We start from the raw sequence: 21991 nt of genomic DNA, 5'->3' as shown, positions 1-21991 counted from the left end.
AAGACTATGATGTTACATAATGAAGTTTGGCACGTGCTGAATTTAACTTCTCAAAATTTAACCCCATGGTTAAATTAATTAATTAATTAATTAATTAATTGAGAAGTTTGATTATTTAATTGGAGTAATTAAGAGTTGATATTAGGTTTTATGTAACAGCACGACCTCACCACTACCTCCCGAGGGTCTTTTGACAGTGCTGGGACCCCTCCCCTCATGGGGCCTGAATCCAGCATTCAGCACTGGTGGTATAGTGCCTATTCCTCACCCCACCCTCACGGGGGTCTTTTGAAACCTCCCCAGACTCGAACCTCCAACCTCTACCACCTTAACGAAGTTGAGGCGAAATCTGGTACCATTAAGTCACTTTAACTCAATGGTACCAGGTTCAACCTCAACTTTGCTATGTAGGAAAGGTTGGAGGATCGAACCTGGGAAGGCTCCCTTAGCGCAGTAGGTACGGGAAATAACCCCTAAACTACCAAGGGGAAAGCCGGCTGGGTAGCTGTGAGGTGGCACGGCCCAGTCCACCACTCGCAGCAGTGGGCTCAGGGGGGTGTGACTGTTACATTTTCTATGGCCATTTGGGCCTATTGGATCCTTTAAAGGGTTTAAAATAGAGCTTGGGATGCTATTAGGACACCTTGGGCCCATATTTTGGCCTTAAGTAATACTATCTATTTTAGGTCATTCGTCATGACGGATGGTGCAATTTGCGATGACAAACACTGAAATTCTAAAACCTAATTTTGCTGTTCAAACAATCAAATTTTGGGTGAGATTGAGAGAGAGTCTAAGAGAGTTATGCTTGAGGTTTGCTAAAGTTTGCTAAAAGGGAGTTTGTGGGGGTGTTTTGAGGCATTTAAGACCTTAGGTAAGCCTCTAAATCTAATATCCTCTTTTCTTCTTGAAATTTCTACACATTTTGGGGTAGCTTTAGCTTGTGTGTGAAATTATATGTAACTAGTCTTATGACTTTAATAGAGTCTATGGATGTTATTTAATATTTCTACACTTAAGTTTTTATGGTTGACAACTTTAAATGCCATTAGTGAGGAGTTTAGAGTTAACCTTGATCTAAAATGATTAAGTTTAAACTAATGAAGGTAGATAATAGTGGCTATTAAGCTTAATGGGAGCTAAATAAAATAATGGAAGATAATCTTGGAGTTACTTGGGCTTAATCATGCTTAATGATATGTTTAGGCCTTAATCATGATTAAGGGTCAATTGATAATGGTTACTCATTAATACTATTTTATGGCATTATTTGTAGAGCATAGTGCACTAAAGCTCACATCAATAGGAACCTCCTTCAGTAATCAAAAGTTACACTCTTAGGATGGTAAACTTAAGAGTTCAGGTAACCAACGATTTAATTATTGCATATTATTTTTGTCTACAGCTATGATTATATACCATGTAATCAGCAACTTAAAATGAGTAGCATGCATGAACTTGCAATGGTTTATCTGAACTTTGATCCTTGTTAAATGATAAGCATGCCTGTAGCAACAAAGTACTAGATGGCTATGTTTAAGTAAATGTTAAGTGATAATGAGACATAAATTGTGGGCTCGGATTGGCAACTGATTGATGTTATTATATGAGGAAATATATATCTGATTAGGTATATATGTTGTAATGTGAATATGACGTTAGTATATGACTTATAGTTGTATGAATGATGATAACATTCAAGTTTTATTGGTGATGAGACTATTAATTTACTAGATATGCATGAGATAAATTGCATATGATAAGTTGACTTGCTTGAGCATGATGGGTGGGAGTTCACCTTAGAGTAATAGAAGGACATATTAGTAAAATCCATATTGTATGACCTCCACTGAATTTGAGCACAATGATTAGACTATTTTATTATTATATGTGCTTAGTATTGCTAACAATTTGTGGGTGTGTCATGGGTTGAATATGATGCTTAATATCATTAATTCTGGACTAAACGATGTGGGTTGAACACTTATGACACCTTAAAATTTGAGTAAGGGGAATCTAGTCTAAGTGAGTGTGGAAATTTTTGACTGGGCAACCCCTCACAATTGAAGAGCGAAATTAATCCAGTCATATAGACTAGATCTATATGAGTTAGTAGCCCATGGGTTCAGTCAAATTAGATAAGAAAGAATATAAGGTTGTTGTATCGATCATAAAGCATTATTACTTGAACATATGTGTTTTTGCTATAAATTGATTTCATGTTATGAAATGCCTATGATTTTGATTACCACACTTTAATATGCTTTAAATAGATTTCTTGATTGCTGAGATTATTTAATCTCACTCCTGTTATTTAATGCTTTCTAGGAGACGACAAAGGGAAGAGCAAAGGGGAAGCCTCCAAGGCCAAGCACCATAATATATCATTGAAATCTCTAGTAGCTTTATATGTGTAATAAAACATACTTATATTTGCCAACATAAGATTATTGTACATGGTTAACTATAGATCATTTTCATGTAACCCCTATTTGTTGACTTGTGCATCTTTGGTGGTTGACCTTATGTTTTTGGTGGGATAGTCAATCGTGTAAATATGTGAATATTATGATTAAGTTGTTAGCCTAGTTTGGAACACCATACGTATTGATTGACTTGAGTAGTATGCATACCTGATTGTGCAAGTGATATGCTTTGTATGTGGGTAGAAAGGGGAGACATCTATTCATGTACGTGGCGCATGGTTACTTACTTTAGCACCAAGTGTTTCAGGATGCTTGGTTGGTACTTGAATGGGTTGTATTTGGTGCCACTGTGCATATTATCAAATTAGCTTCATGTAAGTAGTTGAATTACTTAAACGGAAGGATCGGGTAATTAATTAGGTGTCTTGGAAGTTTAAAAGTTTACTTGCTGTAATTGTGTTACTTTTGCTCATGCACTGCAATGGATGTGACAATTGGCCACAAAAGATAGTGGATAGTTTAATTAGCTGCATCAGGTTGGAAATTTAGGGTTAGCGGTGAACTTGAGTTAATCGTGACAGAAACGCTTTAGGCTGCGACAAATGTGTACAGAAGCGCTATATGTATGTTTTGTCCCCGTTTCTGTCTACTTCCAATGCTGATCATTATATTTCCATGTTTTCTCATATTATTTCACTCTGATTCTTAATTATAATGTTCATTGATTATCTTAAAAGATTTTGGGATTCCAACCTTAATGTCAAGTTTGTGAAAGATTTTTATGGTAGCCATAGTTAAATCTTGGTAATTGAGGGTCATTGGGTTTCTTCAAAGTCAATGACAGAGGTCATTATACTGATTGGTGGACAATTACCACTCTCCCCTACTGTTACCACTTGTAATGATTTTTGTAACTACTGGAAACCTTCTTCTCATGATTATCTTAAATTAATTGTGATGGGAGTTATTCTTGCAAATATGATAATGCTACCATGGGTATTGTTGGCCAGGTCTTTATGGTTTCCTATTTATGGGGCTTTGTTGATCAAGTTATGTCCATAATTGCTTTTATGATTGATGTTCTTGTACTTTAGAAAGCTCTTATGCTAGCCATTGATCTAGGAAAGGATAAAGTTGTTTTTTGAAATAGATTGTGAGCTTTTGGCCAACTGCTTCTCTTGGAAAATTCCAGGCTTGGGAGATTGGGGGTGTTGTGGTATTATTTAGAAGCTCATTGAGATCTTTACATTCAAGATTGGGTTTTCTCTTTCTTTTACTTTTGAGAAGTAATAATGTAGCCAGGAGGGTGGGTTGTAGGATACAGGAGTCTCGTTTTTTTTCTCTGTTTTTTTTCTTTACTTTCTTAATCTTTACCCTTCATATATTTTATAATTTAAAAAAATTATTTAATAAAATGATAACAAATGATGAAGATTTAAAAAGTCGAGGAAAAAAGAGGGAAAGAAAAAGAAAGACCCTCCTCTCAGGTTTTAGAGCCATGACTCTTTTCACGTACTATTTTGATGTCGATACTGCACGTTCAGGTTGCAGATCTGGCGTTGGCTGATGTTATTTATTTGACTTTTCTTTCCTTGTTTCTATCTTTTTTCGTTTCGTTTCTTCCTTTGTAATTCCTGGAGCTTTTGTTGGTTTCTTAATGAGTAGCGATATCTTTCGTCCAAAAAAGGAGGGGAAAAGAATATGAAGAGAAAAAAAAAACATAATTTTTACTTCCGAAGAAAATCTTTGGAGCTACTCTTTTTGAGTAGAGGATGAATAGAAGACGTGTGGATTAGGTGGCTCATTTATTAGCATTGACAAAGATGATCAGTGCCATAATAAATTATCAGCTGCCATTGATTTGACTACGGACTGTCCATCATCACACACAAAGTTTTAAAAGGAGTTGAGCTTCAAAAGGGGAAGGCTAGGGGAACTTGTCTTTAATTAGTTCAACCATATTAACAGCCAAGCCGATCATACAAAATTAAATAAAAATTAAATGAATATAATATATATATATATATATAATATAATTTACAAAATGCCTGGTTATTGATAAAATAATATAATATGATCATAAATTAATAATATTATAAGTTATAATTTTACAACTTATAAAATATAAGTAGATTTAGGTTGAACAATCAAGCATGAGTAGTTCAAAAACACTATATATATATATATATATATTTCATCCATTAAAAAATATAAAATATTTTTTGAAAAGTTAAATATTTAAAAATATAAGGTATTTTTAATTTTTTAAGGTGTAATCATTGCCCTTTTTTTAAAAATGTTCCTATTGATAAATGACTTTATATTTATTGTAAAGTATTTTATAGGTGTAAATATAAAATAATAGGATTAATTAAAAAGTAGGTAATTATTTTATTAGAGAGTGAGATTCGGTTAAAAATGCTTTATATTTTTTGAATAGAGAAAGTATGCACTTTATATATATATATATATATTTATTTATTTATGTTTATATATTTGTCAACATCTTTTTGTGGAAATAATTTCAAACCATATTATATATTTTTTTAATTTTTATTATTAGGCACTTTCAACTATTTTATTAAAATAAAAAAATAACAGTCAATTCATTAAATGTCTTAAAATAAAAAAAATTACATTTAGGTAGAAGGAAAAACATAATCTTTGATTCCTATAATCTTATTAAGTTTTACTTTTTAGTCCTTGTAGTTTTTTTTTAAGAGACTGAAAACACAAAAAAAAAATGAAACTATAGGGACTTAAAAAACAAACATCACATAATCTTTCTAAAATTATAAGGACTAAAAATATTAAAAATTACAAATACAAGGATTAAAAGTAAAATTTGATGAAATTATAAAAATTAAAAATCATGTTTTCCCAAAATAGAATGAGGGAGATACAAAGTTTATAATAAGCATAAAATTAAATTAAATTTAAAATAGGGGTAAAACTGAAAAAATGGTGTGTTATCAAAAAAATTAAAAAATGATAATAAAATGTTATTTATCATCATTTTATATACCTGATATTAAAGACTAATTTTTTTAAAAAAAAATATGCTTTATAATAGGAGGAAGGAGTATAAATGAATGGGATAAAAAAAAAATTGAAGTAGGCATTCCGAAGGGTCCAAGTTTTTTGCATTTTAGCTTTCAGCCTTTTTTTTTATTTTGTCTAAACTTGTGCTGCTTTTTTGGAAAACGTTCCCAATTCCAACTCAGTCCAACCATAAAAATGCAGACTAATCATCAATGTAACGTATCTGATGGTCCGGGGGAAAAAATCATCAAAGTAATGTAACAGTCAAACTAAGGTTCTTAGCTAATCTACTCAACATTGTTCAAACAACTGCTGTAGAAGACCCTCACTAGAAATCTTCGTGGCCTCTCATCCTCCTCGGATTTTTCTTAAAAAGTCCAGAGCTCGTTGTTACCCTCAGGCAACTCGTTGCTTTGATAAGAAACTCGCAGGGACCCGTGTCTGAGTCCGGGTCTTGTCTAGCGAAGGCTAGACAGCACGTGCATGTGAAATTAATTTTTCAAAAAATTTTCCTTAAGGACCACACATAAAATACATATTATGTTGTAAGGACTTTAAATAATTTTTTAGGCTTAAGAAAATTTGTTAGGGGTATTGTGCTTATTTTTCATTTTTTCTTTCCTTGTTGACTAACTATTAGAAAAATTAAAATGAACGACATATCTTTAATTTGTCACTAATTATAAATATTAGTTATGAAAAATTTGTGTGAAATCCATCACTAATTATAGTAACGGATTAGTGATGGATACATCATCACATTTTAGTCAAATTTTATAAATTTAGTGACTGATTTAAATTCATGGGTTAAATTTTAATTTGGACCTTTTGAATTATAGGTTTAGAAGCAATTTAAATTTAAAATTTTAAAAAGATACATTTTAAACTTTAAACAATTAAAATTGAAATAATTTGACTCATACTGTTAACTTTTAATAAACATCCGTCAAATTTATTTGAAAAAAATTACACTTTAAGTCTTAATTTGACAGATGTTTGTTTAGAATTTAAAATGTACCTTTTTAAAAGTTTAATTTTAAATTGCTCCTAAACTTATGGTTCATGGTCCAAATTACATATTAATCTTTGATAATATTACAAATTTTTCAGGATATGAGAAAAAGGAATTAAAAAAAGGTAAATGATGATGATGATGATGATGATGATGAAATTATATAAAAAAAGGTTGTAAATTGTAATAATAAGTAAAAAAAATTTGGTGAAGATTATGCTGGGTATGAATAAGACAGTATTGAGTTAATTATTTTTGTTCTTATTGGATGGGGTTTTGATAGGAAGTCAGTGACAATAATAGGAGCCTAATATAATCTTTCATTATAAGCACACTTTCATATTTTTTTTCCTATTTGTTCTTTGGTATAATGAAATTTCCTAATAATATTAGTAAAAAAAATATTATCATTCTTTGTTAGGGAAAAATCTATAATAAATTTCTCTTTATATACTTTTTTCATTGTCTCTTTATTTATCATAAAGGTATTCAGTTTTGCTTTATAAATTTTTACCTTCATTAATCAATTCAAATCAAGAAACTTACACACTCCTTTAAAAAATTTTTAAAAATTGATATAATATGCAAAACACAATTTTTTCTATTATTGTTAAATTATTATTGATTAGAGGGAATTTTTCAAAATACAAAAAGCTTAATATGTAATTGTAACCTTGAATTATAGGTTCAAGGGTGATTTGAATCATAAACTTTTAAAAAGATATATTCTGAACCTTAAACAATTAAGTTGGTGCAAATTAACTCCTACCGTTAACTTTCAACAAACTTCTATCAAATTAGAGTCTAAAGTGTAATTTTCTCTAAATGAATTTGAAGGACGTTTGTTGAAAGTTAACGATAGGAGCCAAATTGTTTTAACTTTAATTGTTTAGAGTTTAAAATATACTTTTTTAAAGTATAGGGTTCAAATCATTCCTAGATTTATAATTTAGGATCTAAATTAATATTTAACCCCAAATTTATCATTAATTTCCATACTAAATCTTTATATTAGTAGCAAAGATTTTTAATAAAAAATTAGTAAAAAATGAAATATTTTATAAAAATAAAAAATTTATAATATATATAGAGAGGTTCACATAAAAAAATCTTCAAAATTATCAAATTAAATAATTAGACAAATAATTTTTCTCTTTTTATAAGTAAAATATATAATATAAAATGATATAAAAATAAGAATATTTTTTGTTATCTAAATTTAAGTATAAAATAAAATTTTTACCATATGAAAATATTTTAATTATAACATAGATAATATAAAAAGATTTATACAAGTATTTATTTTCATAATATATATTATTTGGTATTAAATAATATATTTATTAAATAATAATAAATATTGAATTGTATATTTATGTTTTAATGTTTGTATATGATAAGATATATTATCAAAATATTTAAATAATAATATATTAAATATAAAAATACATTTAAGTTAAATATATGTGTTCAATTAAGTAATATGTATTAAATTTTGCATATAAAAAAATGAATGATCATCACAACTCAATTGACAAAAAGCACATATGAAAAATGAGAGGTCTTGAGTTCGAGACAAAACAATGTCACATTTAAAGAGAATTAAAATACATTATTGATATGGCGGTGATGTGATGTTGAGATCCAAGTCATGATGATGTAACAGGTGGTAAGTCATGTATGTTTGTGAGGTTGCATGGGAAATGGCAAACATTTATTAATTAGTGACGGATTAGTTTCCACTACTAAATTAATGATGTCATATTTGTGATGACATGACAAATGATCCATCATTAAATTTAAAATTAGTAACAAATTTTGTTTATTAATGACAGATTTGTCTGTCATTAATTTTATTTTATTTTTTTAGTAGTGATTTTGTAACATTTCTTGCTAAACTTTTAAAGATATTTTTCACATTTCTTGAAAGGAAGAGCAAGTCTTAAGAACTTCCCAGAACTTCCCAAGACATGAAAAATCCTTAAAACTGAGCAAGAGAGGAGGTTGTAAATTTAGCAGGAAGACTTGCAAAATAAGAAACATTCGTTGGTCCTTATAACTAATTTTACAAATTTAAGATATTTAATATATATCTTCCTTTCAATATATCTTCCTTTCTATTATTATTATTATTATTATTATTATTATTATTATTATTTTTTGGCAAGAATTCCTTCCATTTATTATTTAAAAGAAATTTTACCTTAAATTCTAGACCAACTCACTTTCAATGTATCGATCAATGGACTATACATGCGGTCGCTCCTGCAAATGTTCGCGATTGACGTAGTGATAATTTTCAAAGTATTTCTGTCAATCCCAAGGAAAACAATAACTTTGTTATTTTACTTGAAAAAGAATTTAATGATTACATAAATAATGTAAATAAATAAAAGTGGTACTAGACAAGCATCAGGATCAAGATTCACTTATTGTGATGATTTACTCGAATTTAGTTAATTAATTTTTTTTATTTATAATGACAATCATTACTAATATATTCTAATTATCTCTTAATATATTATGGTATATTTATTTAAGATTGAATTAAATCTCCCTAATCTTTTTGAGACCTTAAACAAACTATAAAGTTATGATCTAAACCACAACTAAACATAAATTATCTCTAATTTAGTTATCTATACCTAACCCTCTAGGTTTAAGTTAATTCTTTATTTTTCATTTTTTTTGAACAACTCACAAACGAAATATATAGTGATCACTCTATATAAAAAGTAATTTAAATAAGAGAGATAAATAAAAATAAAAATTTTCATTGACAAGAAATTAAGTTCAACATGAAAATAAAAAAAATCAAATTAAAAAAACAAAATTTATTTCAATTAGACTACTTTCTATCCTAACTGAAAATTTAGAAACATCTCATAGAATTCAAACTAAAATCTCAAATAAAAGGGATAAACAAAATGAGGAAAAGATCCCATTGTAGGAGAACTTCTCTAAATTTCATAGCCTATCTCCTAACTTTAGATATGAGATTGGATGATTTGAAAGACTGTTAAAAGGTTTATTTATTATTATTTCATCCCTAATTTGGCCTAGAGTCCAGATAGATCACGCATAATCTTATTTGATTTGCTTATATTTGATTTAAATATATCTAAACATTAAATCGCAGCTTGACACGTGTTCTAGGCTTCACGTCCATGTGTGGTCGGGCCCAGTTGAATTATGTCCGCATGAGGGAGAATAGTGTGCTTGTCTGTTCGGTCCTCTGCGTGCGAGTTCAGTTGTCCGTGCACGAAAGAGAACTGTGCTAAAGTGTCCGTGCATGGTTGTGTGACAGGGGGCCTCTCGTCCTTCGTGGTGGTTTACGTCCGTGACCAGAGACTTCCTATACTACCTTTTTATCCACGAATGGAGATGTGGCCTAATTCTTGGGCTTTGACTCCGGACTTGGCCATTTAAGCCCTTTTCCACATTATTTTACTCTTTTTCTTTCCTGAAAATACACCAAGAATGCTAAGTGAGGCATTTTATCCATATTTATCATTTTTTATATATTAATTAATGAATCAAAAGGGTAGAAAATATATATAAATTTATGTAAAATACCCACTTATCGATATGTTTCATTATCTCAAGCATAATTAGGTAGGATGGCAAAGAGTGACTAAGACATATTAAAACGATCAATAGTCAAGGCACGATCCAAGCTAGCTCCTTCACCGACCAGTAAACAAAAGTCCAAATAATTAGGCAAGTAGATTAGAAATCTCCCATAAATCTTTCAGGAAAACAGCTTACACACACACACACAAGGAATAAGGCAATATTAAAGGAAACTAGAATTTAATTCAAATTGAGTATTAATAACACATACGAAACAATAGCTGCTAGTCAAAAATATGAGCCTATATATGAAGTTGAGACAAAATTAACATGAAATATCAATCAGCGTATAATATGCCACTAGCTATGAACGGTCCTTGCATCATGATAAGGCTAGGTGGCAAAATTCCAAGGAGAGTAATACACAATATGTAGGCGTTGATCTCAAAGCCCATTTTGCATATTGATACAGAAATGGATTGGGATGGGGAAGTGATGTTTGATTAGAGATAATAGTCTCGTCTTGTGCGCTGTTCTGAAACGGGCTAATTATTTACTAGTAAGCTACTTTATGAGAAGGCCCATGTGGACACAAAATACTCTCATAAGAAAATGAGACCCTTCAATTCTCAACCACGAGAAGAATACTCACTAGATTTCCGATTGTCTTGCCGAAGCAAGAAAGTGGGCACTTGATGTTTGCTTGCATTTCAGACATGCTCCAAAAGCATTGTCTTGTGTTTTTGGATTTCTCCCTTATTTACTTTCGTTCTTGAACAATGATTGTAATTGTCTTGTTTAGCTGATTTCCCCTGGTTATCAAACACAGAAATTATGAACCAACATGTATCTTTTTTGGTTGGAAACGTACTGGCTTTTACAAATTGAAACTTTAGCTATAACTTCATATATTTATTAGTTTTTAGCATAAGATTATTTACAAAATTTAATGACATATTTATGACTTGTTTTTAAAAATTTCCTTATTTCTTTACCTTTTAACCTAAATTATGATTTCATTTGATAAGGACAACTTTGAAAAATTGTAAAAAAAAATAATTTTAACTATTTTATTGTTGGAAAAGTAGCTAACAGGTCCATATATATAAAAATTAATAAGAGAGAGGAGAGAGTTCTATGGTTCTTCTACATCATGAAATATGAACTATAATATACTCTCCCCTCTAAAAAATCTAAGGCATTTTAATGTTTAAAGGTATAATTAATGTGTTTTTTAATATTTTTAATAAATAAATTGCTTTATGTTTATTTTAGAGTGAAATACTCTATTACATAAGGTAAATATGTAAAGATGATATTGATTTGAATACAATTAACTAATTTATTGGGAGATGAAGTTTGGTTAAAAATACTTTATATTGTTAAATGAGGGAGATATATATTAGTAGGAGGGAAATAAATCACATGGTTTATGAATACTTTGGTTTATTAAAGTTTATATATTATATATTTGTGACACTATTTTTTTAGAAAATTAATGGCCATGATGATTTTTCATATAAAAATTACTCCCTTCATTAAAAAAATATAAAGCATTTTTAACCGAATCTCAACTCTCAATAAAATATTTTGACTAATCCTATCTTTTCATATTTATCCCTATTAAATACCCTATAATAAATATAAAATCATTATTAATAGAGGCACTTTTGAAAAAAAAAGCAATCATTATACTTCGAAAGAATAAAAATACCTTACATTTTTTAATACCCAACTCCTCAAAAAATATTTTATATTTTTGAATGAAGGAAGTAACATCTATTGGATCAACATAAATTTTTTGAATAATTTATAATTTATTATAATATTTTAAATTTTTAATAAATTAATTTATGTTTTTTTATATGGTGGAAAGTATTTTCTATATAAAAGAAAATAAGAGTTTCAATTTTTACAATAAGATAACTATACATAATTGTTTTTTTAGGTTTTTCATTGGATTTTTTTTATATGTTTACATCCATACATACAATATATATTTTCCATGTTCTGGAAAATGACATATAAATATAAATAAATAACTCTATTGTTCAAATATAAATAAATAATATTTGAAAAAAAAATTAATCATTTGGTCCCTATAGTTTTGATTTAGTTATAACTCAATTTCTGAAATTTAATTTGTTACAACTCATTTTTTATAGTTTTAATTCAATTGTAACTTAATTCTTAAACTTTGATTCTTACAACTTAATTCCTATAGTTTTAATCATTTAAATATCAGTCTCTATATTTTAAAAAATAAAATTATAGAGATTAAAATTGGTTTGAAATTTTAATCTTTATAATATTTATAAAAATTAAAAGGGTTTAGTAAAAATTAAATAAAAACACAAGTCCCTATAACTTCATTGAGTTTTTCTTTTAATCTCCATAATTTTTTTAATATTTTTAGTTCTTATAATTTTAGCAAGATTGAATTAAAACTATAAGTATTAAGTTACAATGAATTAAAGTTAAAAGACTGAATTATAATTGAATTAAAAATATAAGGATTAAATGATTAATTTTTACACAATATTTATAACTTAAACTATGTCTCGTTTCCTTTTCATTTTCTTTTATTAAATATAACAAGTAAAATGTCATTTTTAATTATAAAACATCATAAAATAATAATAAAACAAATTATTGATTGCTTAAATGAAAAAAATGATTATAAAAATTAATATAATATTTATTGATATTAACGTTTTTAATATGAAAGAATATAATTTCATATTTATGGAACTTGATTTTAGTAAGTTACCCGAAAAAAGGTATATTATATATATATATATATATATTTAAACTAAAATTGTTTACATATACATGTCATGTATGTAAACTTTTAAGGAAAATATCATTCAAAAATTACTGAGGTAAATTAATATCAAACAAAGATAAACAAAATTTTGAAATATTATTATAAGATCAAATGATTAATTTAAAAATAATTTTAGATAAAAAAAACTATAATACCCTACTTTTTTTTTAAACTTGTCAATTAGGAAATGCTTTTTTTTTTTGGTTAAATATGCCTATGTACTTATTAATTAACAAATGACTACTTATTGAAATATGAACTACATTTGTCCCTTCTCACAATCAAGATCTTATATTTTTGAACCTATCAATTAGTGAATTGCTTTTTGTTAAATGCAAATATATACTTATTAATTAATGAATAATTACTTGTTGAAATATGAGTTATATTTGTTCATTCTTACAATCAAGTTTTTCATATTCTTAGAACTTAGCAATTAGTGAACTACTTCTTATTAAATGTGAATGTAAACTTATTAACTAATTAATGACTATTTGTTAAAACATTATTTACACTTGTCCTTTTTCACAACTAAATTTTTCATATTATTAAACTTGTCAATGTAAATAGATACTTGTTAATTAAGTAAAAAATTATTTGTTAAAGCATGATTTACATTTGTCTCTTTCTACAACTAAATTTTGTCAGAGTTTTAAGCTTGTCAATTAGTGAATAACTTTTTGTTAAATGCAAATAAATATTTGTTAATTAATGAATAGTTTTTTGTCAATTAAAAATGAAAAACAAAGGTATTATAGTCTTTCATCATATAAAATTATTTTCAAATTAGTCCCTCAATCCTGCAATGATATTTTAAAATTTTTTTTCTTATTTGATATTAAATTGACTTAGTGGTCCTTAATTAAATGTTATTTTCCAAACGTTTAAAGCTCATAAATTTTTAATGGGTTAGAGTGTTAAAAAGTGTAAACTGTAAGGAATGAATCAAGAAATTTGAACTATAGGGACTAAAGTAAAAAATAATGAGATAAATTATGAGGACTAATGTTTAACTTGCTCATACAAAAACGAACTGAAAACATTAGAAATTTTGTGCGAAACAATAACATAGTTGATTAAAATAAGCTAGATAGATGTCCGCAGATATGATCAATATAATAATATGCTACCTTAGGGGTGTGCAAAAAATGGGCCAGACAGGGTTATTATCTAACCCGAAGTCCAGTTTAAAATATCTCTGAATTGAATATTTTGGTCTGTGATCTAATTTAACTCAATGGAAATCTGGCACTAAATTAGATCGTGTTTGGTTCACCAAACTGGTGGATTGGTCTACTAGACCATCTGTTAATTCTTTTTTAAGAAATTAAAAAAAAAAACTCAGAAACACTGGAGCAACAATTTTGTTTTAAGAAATCAACAAATCTAGATTGAGATATTACCATTTGGTTAAAAATCAAAAAGCTATTCCAATATCCAAAACTTTAAAATTTAGTCCCACAAGCAATGATATCTCATTCAAGAGGAAAAGCAATAAATCAATAATTTACATTTAGCAGTGAAAAACTAAGGTAAGAGCCACAATAGTGAGAGAAGGAAGGGAGATTGAAGTTCAAATCTAGAAAGCTCTTTCCACATACAAAATTAGTCTACATCCTTACCATTTTACTAAGTATATAACTGTATACGATAGAGCCATTGAATAACATAAATTAAAGGACAGCATGCAACTTTAGAGATTATGGAGACGCTACAGAGGCCGATGAGATGGCATGTTGACCAGTAAAAGAGACATGGAAAAAGATGAACGTGGGGAGGAGATAGAGGATCCTCAAAGGGGGAGGACGATTAGCCATTGTGATAGGGTTAATGAGTACAGGGTGAAATGACAATGTATCCCGTATGCATATTTTGAAAAAAAAAAAAACACTGGGTCAGGCTAGACCACGTGGTTGGAAGGATCATTTTAGAACCCAGTCTAACTCGATTGATCAGCCCAATCTAATTTGGTCATTCTTTTCATCGGGTTCAATTTCACCGGATTAGACTAGGCTATTTTCCTTTAGGTTGAATTGGGTTCATCGGGTTATAGCGTTGATGCACACCCCAGGCTCCATTGGATTTGATATGTGTAAAAGTATATATGCACAAATTGAACAAGTTTTTTATTTTTCTTTAAAAAATTAAATGCAACTTAAGCTAACATGTTAATTAGGAAGAATTTTAATTAAGAACCAAACATGTAACCTAATTGTTAATGAGTCCCAAAAAATTTTAAAACTTCAATTCAGTTCAAAAAAATTGAAGTGAAAATAATTTTAACGATAAAAAAAATTAAAGTATCCTTCATTTATTAATTTTTTTCTTCGATGTACAATTAATAATTATTAATTTTTTTTATTTCACCTATTAATTTATTAATATAAATTGTAAGTTACATGGCTTGACTTGTTAGTGATCATACAAAACTTGAACATTACTCGAACATTAGTTGTTCAATCTATTTATCAGACAAATGACAACATTAGTTGTTAATTTATTAACTTTACATGTTAATTTATTAATATTATTTGTAAATTACAAGACCTATCAGTAATTTACAAATAATATTAGTAAATTAATAGGTAAAGTTAGTAAATTAATAAATGATAAATGTTGCTGATTATCTAACAAACTATAGGTCAAGTTGTATAAATTATAACTTATATTAATAAATTAATAGGTAAAGTAATAAAATTAACAATTAATAATTTTGCATTTTGGATAAAATTAATAAGTGAAGAGTATTTTAATTTTTTTATTGTTAAAATTATTTTCACTTCAATCATCTTAAATTAAATTTTAAATTTAGATATTTTAAAACCTCTTAATAATAAAGTTAAATCTTTAATTTTTAATTAAAATTCTCCCTATTAATTAACCCTTAAAGAATTTGTTCAAAAAAAAAAATTAACCCTTGAACAAAGATTTTAAAATATTTCGAAGAGCTTAGTGTAGTGACATCGACGCTGTTGTCTCACGATAATTTACAGTCAAATATAGAATCTCGGTAATGGCACGTGATCAAAGTTCCCGTCTAGCTACCTCTGTGTTAGTACAGCAACCACCTAACGGACAAAGTCAAACACGTAAAGGTAAATGGAATGACCGAACGGCTTTTGTTCCATTGGACTGAATACTGAATGGAAAAGATTAGCTGTTTACGATCGCCATGGTCCAATCAATAGTTAAGTCATATAATAATTAATTTAAAATATATATGTATAATAATAATAATTTATATACAAAAAATAAATATAAAATTACTACTTAACTTAAAAATAAAAATAATTATTTTAAATTTATCATAATTTAATAAGTAATATGATACAATATAATATTAAATAATTTAAAAAATTAATTATTTTTAAAAAATTAATAAAAAAAATTAAAAAAAAGTTTCTTTAAACAGTTTAATTTTTAAAAATCTAACTTAATTTTTGGCTTGATCTTAGTTTTCGATTTAATCTTCAGTTCAAAGTAAACTAATCTGATCTAATTCTCTCAATGATTATTTTGGCTTGATCGAGCCATTAACGTGATCGACTGAGGGTCCAATCGTTCGGTTTTTCAGCCATTGCTTTTGTCGCTTGCCTATAGTAATTATGAAGATATCGTTTTCCCTTTTTGTCCCCACATGAAAATCGTTTTCCCTGATAGTGAAGTATAAAACTGACAGTTACGTCATTAACTTCAATTACCGTTGTAAACTAGGACTCCCTCAATTTTTAATCAAATTTCATCCACTAATAACATAATTATTTATTTTTAAATTAATTCTATTTTTTATATTTATCTTTATTTAATAAAATATTTTACCCTAAAATAAATATAAACTAATTTATTTAATAGAGATATTTAAAAAAAAATAATGATTATATTTTAAAAGATTAAAAATGTCCTATATTTTTAAACATTTAACCTTTTAAAAAATATTTTATATTTTTAAACAAAGATAATTTTTTTTATTCAATTAATTTTATACATATATAACTAATATTCTAACTTGAAAAAAAAATTTAATGAAACGTCAGGAGTTAATCTTGTTTATGAGGATTAAGATAAGATGTGTGGTTTTAGCTAGGTAGCTTTTTTTTTCCCCTTCTTCTTTTTACTGACCTCGAATTTAGCTAGCTAATTTGAATATTAACTTTGACGTTCTGATAGGATCGACTTTTAATCAACAAGTCTGGCCCAAAAAATAAAAAATTTAATTAACAGACTTTCTTGTAAAGTTGTTTGATTTTAACATACATGTTCACATGCTTTTGATTTGATTGAAGGGATATTTAATAACACGGCAAGTAAACTAGCCGCCTGCAGATGAGCCTCTTTATCATTTTATATTTATTTTAAAAATAAAATATTTTATTAAATAAAAATAAATATAAAAAAATAGTGTTAATTTAAATACAAGTAATGACTTTATTAAGAGATAAGATTTAATTATAAATATTTTATATTTTTTAATTGAAGGAGATATAGATCTTTCGAAGTGTAAAAGATTACACTCTTTTCATTTAAAAATATAAGACATTTTTAACTGAATCTAACATATCAATAAAGTAGTTATTTATTTTCAAACTAACTTTATATTTTTATATTTATTTCTCTTAAACACCCTATAATAAATATAAAGTCACTATCAATAGGGGCACTTTTAAAAAAAGCAATGATTACACCTCGAAAGATTAAAAATGCCTTACACTTTGAACATTTAACTTCTTAAAAATACCTTACATTTTTGAATGAAGGGAATACTTATTTTAGCAATAACAAATACTCCATTCGTTAAAAAATATAAGATATTTTTTAAAAAGTTAGATATTAAAAAGATATTTTTTAATCTTCTGAGGTGTAATAATTGCCTTTTTTAAGAATATCTTTATTGATGAATGATTTTGTATTTATTGTACGATGTTTAATAAGGATAAATATGAAAAAATAGGATTAGTTTAAAAGTAGGTAACTACTTTATTGAAGGGTGAGATTCAATTAAAAATACCTTATATTTAAAAATGGAAGAGTATAAAATATTGAGTGGAGTATGTAAAAAGTAAATCCTTCCTAAGTAACTAGATTATTATATATACATAGAAGTTTAAATTTTCAATCACTTACTTAAGGAACGAAATTGCTTTACCAACCAACTTAAGTTGATTATAATTTAATTTTTATATAAATAATCTTTTCACAAACTATAATATTGTGATTTTATTCATTTATTATAAAAATAAATATTTAATCTTAAGTTATAGGACGAACCTGTAGTTTTACTCCTAAAGTATGATAATGGAACAACAAACATATATACCATATTCCGTGACGTAACTGACCGCGGTTTAGCAAGCATGCGAAAAGGTGAAAAAAGAATTAAAACTCCCTCAATGTCCGAAATTAGTTTTTTTTTTTTAACGCATATAACGAGTAGGTTCTATGAATAATGAAGTTTATCTTTTTCAAAATATTGAGAACAAATAGTAGATATCTCTCAATTAAATTGCTACATATATAAAAAATATTTTTAAAAGATCATGTAACTTAGCGTACTCTCTACATGAACACACACACAAAATTTTATAGAAAATATGCACTATTAATAATTAAATCAAGAATCTATCTAACAATTTTTTATATGAACTCAGTTCAGTACAATACCCAGGTCTCTCATTATCTAATTTAAATAAAAGAAATTAAAAACCACCATCCCATCATGCAGGTTCAATAATTTTTTTTATAGTTAATTTTAAGTTTCTTTTATTTACATATGAACTCCGTGCATGACTTGAAAGGAAAACAATTATAACTTTAGGTATTAGTCCCTTTTCAACATCATTTTCCTTGCTTCAGCATGCTCCACTATGTAATGGCAATCAGAAATTCAATTACTCGGCCAACTAGAAAGAAGGCTAAAATGGTAAATTATTCCATAGCATTATTGTTGACAAGTAGAAGTGTTCCCACGTTCAAAAAGTCCATGGAGTTGGAGCAGTGGCAGATCCAGGACGTTGAGTTCGGGCAACTAATTTATTTAAATATTAATTACTAAAAAATAATTTCATGATCTAAAAAGTAAGTAATAATTGTATAGCTTTTAACTTATTATCATTTAGAATTTAAATAGGTTTAAAATTTAAAATATCAAGATAAGGGCCGGGATGCAATATATGAAAAAGAATGCTGCCAAAAATATAAAAACTTATATTCTTCATATGTAATTTTCTTTGATTGTGGGGCATATCCCAATATGCCGCCTAATATACCCCCTTACTTACACACGTGGCCCCCGTTACTAAGCTGGAGTCTATTTTAAATATTTTGATTAAATTTTATTTTTATCCTTTAATTTTATATGAAATTTTAATTTAATTTCTTAATTTTATAAAGTATCTTTTCAACCCTCTACCCCTAAAAATGTTAGTTGCAAATGTTTATTTTTTGTGATAATCATTGTTATTGTAAAGTTTAGTGTCAATTTTTTGTCATAAAACTAATGATTTTAAGGTTAAAAGATTAGAAAAACACTTTATAAAATTAAAAAGCTAAAATGAAGCATTGTGTAAAATCAAAGAACCAAATGTATGCTAAATTATAAAGTATTTTTTTGTTAGATATGTTTAAAAATATAATTTTTTTAAAAATTTTTAACATATAATTAATGAGACTTTTTTTTTTTGCAAAAATACTTTTAACAAATAAATCACTCAATCTTTTATCCTTAAGTGAAATACCCTATTAAATAAAGTAAACATAAAAAGATGATATCAATTTAAAGACAATTAGTTAATTTATTGGTGAATTTAATTCAGTTAAAAAACCTTCTAATTTTAAAGGGAGTGAGTATTTTTAATATCTCATCAACAATGGCTGTTTATATATACAATTTTCAATTTTGTGTAAAGCAATCTAACCACCTCGGCGCGATAAAACTACTACTTTTTATTATCGAAAATTTACAGCTCTGCAAGAGGGCAAGAGTACACATGTGCTAGCTTTACAGGTTCTCTCAAAGCCAATCAAATTCATTCTCCATTAAAGCTGACATCGATTGAAAATCCTCAGACTCATGCAGCGAATCATCAGAAACATTATTCAAGTGGGTGTCATTAGATAATGGAGAAGACAAATATTGATGACAACCTTGTTCACTGGTGCTGGCGTTACTGATGTCTTCTTGCACTCCCACTTTATTATTCTCAATTAAACAAGACGGTTCGGATATATCCATATTCAGAAGATCCGAAAAGAAGCCCTCGTCCATCTCAAAATTCGCCATGAAATCTAACGAGTTGTCTGTATTATTTCCCTCCGAATCCACAAAAGATGGTAATGCTGCTTCCATTATTTTCTCACGCTCACACCTAACGTTCACGTCCTCATCATCGCGAGTACTGGTCAAACAAGGTGGTGCGGCCATGAATGGTTGGACTTGTTTGCTCACTATCACTTTGGTGCACCTTGTTGCTTTTGTTCGAACCACGAATTGACCGGTCTTGGTTTTTTGTGGGGCTTTTGGGTCCGAGTCCAAGTCTGTGCCCTTGTCATGTATGGCTAGGCTTGGCGAGCTACGTAAATCACCTCTTGAAGTAGTAGGGGACGATTTTGTTTTTGAGCTTCCATTTTGAATCTTCTTTCCGATGTTTGTGTTCCAATAATTCTTTATTTCATTGTCTGTTCGTCCTGGCAGTCGTCCAGCTATTAAAGACCACCTATATATATATATATATCATAACACATACTCTCAAGTCATTATTGTGTGGGTGTATATAATATAGCAATTACTGATGAGGTTGCTCTCGTTAATTAAAACACTCCATAATTATATTTGATTTTAAGTCGTTCAAGGTGACTTTAATATATTAAATGATAGTCTTTAAGATTTTATCATAAAACTAATACAATTATTTGATGAAAAGACTCAACTGATATTAAAATTTTATACTAGTGCAGATGATAATTCCACTTATAGATGTCACTAGATTTACTGCACGTAGTGATTAACTTTTTTGAATGATGCATGCTTGGCTTATTTTATTATTTTATTTTTTTTCAAACGTCACTATCTCGTATTTCTTTCTTGTTGACTTGAGGGCTTGGCGTATTATCGATTTAGTCTCCATCTTCTCTCTTCTCCTTATTAATGTCCTCTGATGCCGGTAGTATATAGGTTTTAAATATTAATTTTTCACATTGTGTATGCAACTTGAAAACACAAGATGGATCGGAATTATACGATGGTGCAATCCAAAACAGATTCATGAGAAAAGTAAAGGACGAACCTGTTTCCAAGAAGTTTGTGAAGTCTGATAATGAGATCCTCTTCGTCGCGAGTAATATTTCCTCTTTTGATATCAGGCCTCAGATAATTTAACCATCTCAGCCTACAACTCTTCCCACATCTCTTAAGACCTGCATATCATAATAGAACTCATGATTCAGATGTGTGCTCGTGTCTGTATCCGTGATTCCAGATGAACCTGAATAATTCCAAATAAATGAATTCACAAACAAGTACTAACACCTTCAATAATTTCCCAATACTTGATCCAGACGCACACAGACTTACATATACGTACATATATATATATATATAAAAGTATCAAACCTGCTCTTTTGGGAAGGTCTCTCCATTTTCCTTCGCCATGAATCTTAATGTAGTCGATGAGAACCTTGTCTTCTATAGCTGTCCATGCTCCTCTATTCAAGCCTTCCTTAGCGCAGCAAGGACTCCTTCCCATTCTCTCTTTCTCTCTCTATGTGAAGATAGCTAGTGAGAGAGGGATGAGGACAAAGTAGACTCGCTCTGCTGGCTTTTTGGGCTTGTGACCACTTGTTCCTCAGTGTGTATTATATAGTAATATATACGTGTGTGCGTGCGTGTGTGATATGCTTGGCTACACATGTTGATATGTAATACAAGAGCTATTCCTTTAAATCCTTGAAAACTAAAGCTTCGGAAATCTACACTACTGCCAATTGCTAAATTCTCTTTTAATGGACCCAGAATTTAATTAGTTTGTTTGCAATTTGCATGTGCCGCGAGAGGGACCATCTACTTGTTTCTGACTGCAGAATTTTTGGGAAATCATAGAATTACACGAATTAAATAAA

The 21991-nt window shown here is 28.2% G+C and overlaps 1 protein-coding gene across 1 annotated transcript; it reads right to left on the bottom strand.

Moving 5' to 3' along the window:
• Positions 1 to 19797: 19797 nt before the first annotated feature.
• On the bottom strand, positions 19798 to 21723 carry LOC129288819 (transcription factor MYB1-like). The gene is made up of 3 exons (XM_054925580.1): positions 21486 to 21723; positions 21160 to 21289; positions 19798 to 20589 (listed from the first exon to the last, which is right to left on the bottom strand). The coding sequence occupies exons 1-3, from the start codon at positions 21616 to 21618 to the stop codon at positions 19887 to 19889; spliced, it is 966 nt and encodes a 321-aa protein (XP_054781555.1). The 5' UTR covers positions 21619 to 21723; the 3' UTR covers positions 19798 to 19886.
• Between the last annotated feature and the right edge of the window lie 268 nt (positions 21724 to 21991).

This window comes from Prosopis cineraria, unplaced genomic scaffold (genome assembly GCF_029017545.1).
Source record: "Prosopis cineraria cultivar Desert tree isolate PC_DT_omini unplaced genomic scaffold, ASM2901754v1 PC12, whole genome shotgun sequence".
Taxonomy (NCBI): Eukaryota; Viridiplantae; Streptophyta; class Magnoliopsida; order Fabales; family Fabaceae; genus Prosopis; species Prosopis cineraria.
Note: the sequence above shows the minus strand (reverse complement) of the source record. Positions and strands in the feature narration are given on the sequence as shown.

Bases quoted from the DNA above. Each gene is read 5' to 3' on its own strand.
- LOC129288819 (XM_054925580.1), bottom strand. From the start codon at position 21,618: ATGGGAAGGAGTCCTTGCTGCGCTAAGGAAGGCTTGAATAGAGGAGCA. The intron at 21,290-21,485 runs GTTTGATACTTT...TATGATATGCAG, and splicing joins AGACCTTCCCAAAAGAGCAG to GTCTTAAGAGATGTGGGAAG. The intron at 20,590-21,159 runs GTTCGTCCTTTA...ATATATATATAG, and splicing joins CACAAACTTCTTGGAAACAG to GTGGTCTTTAATAGCTGGAC.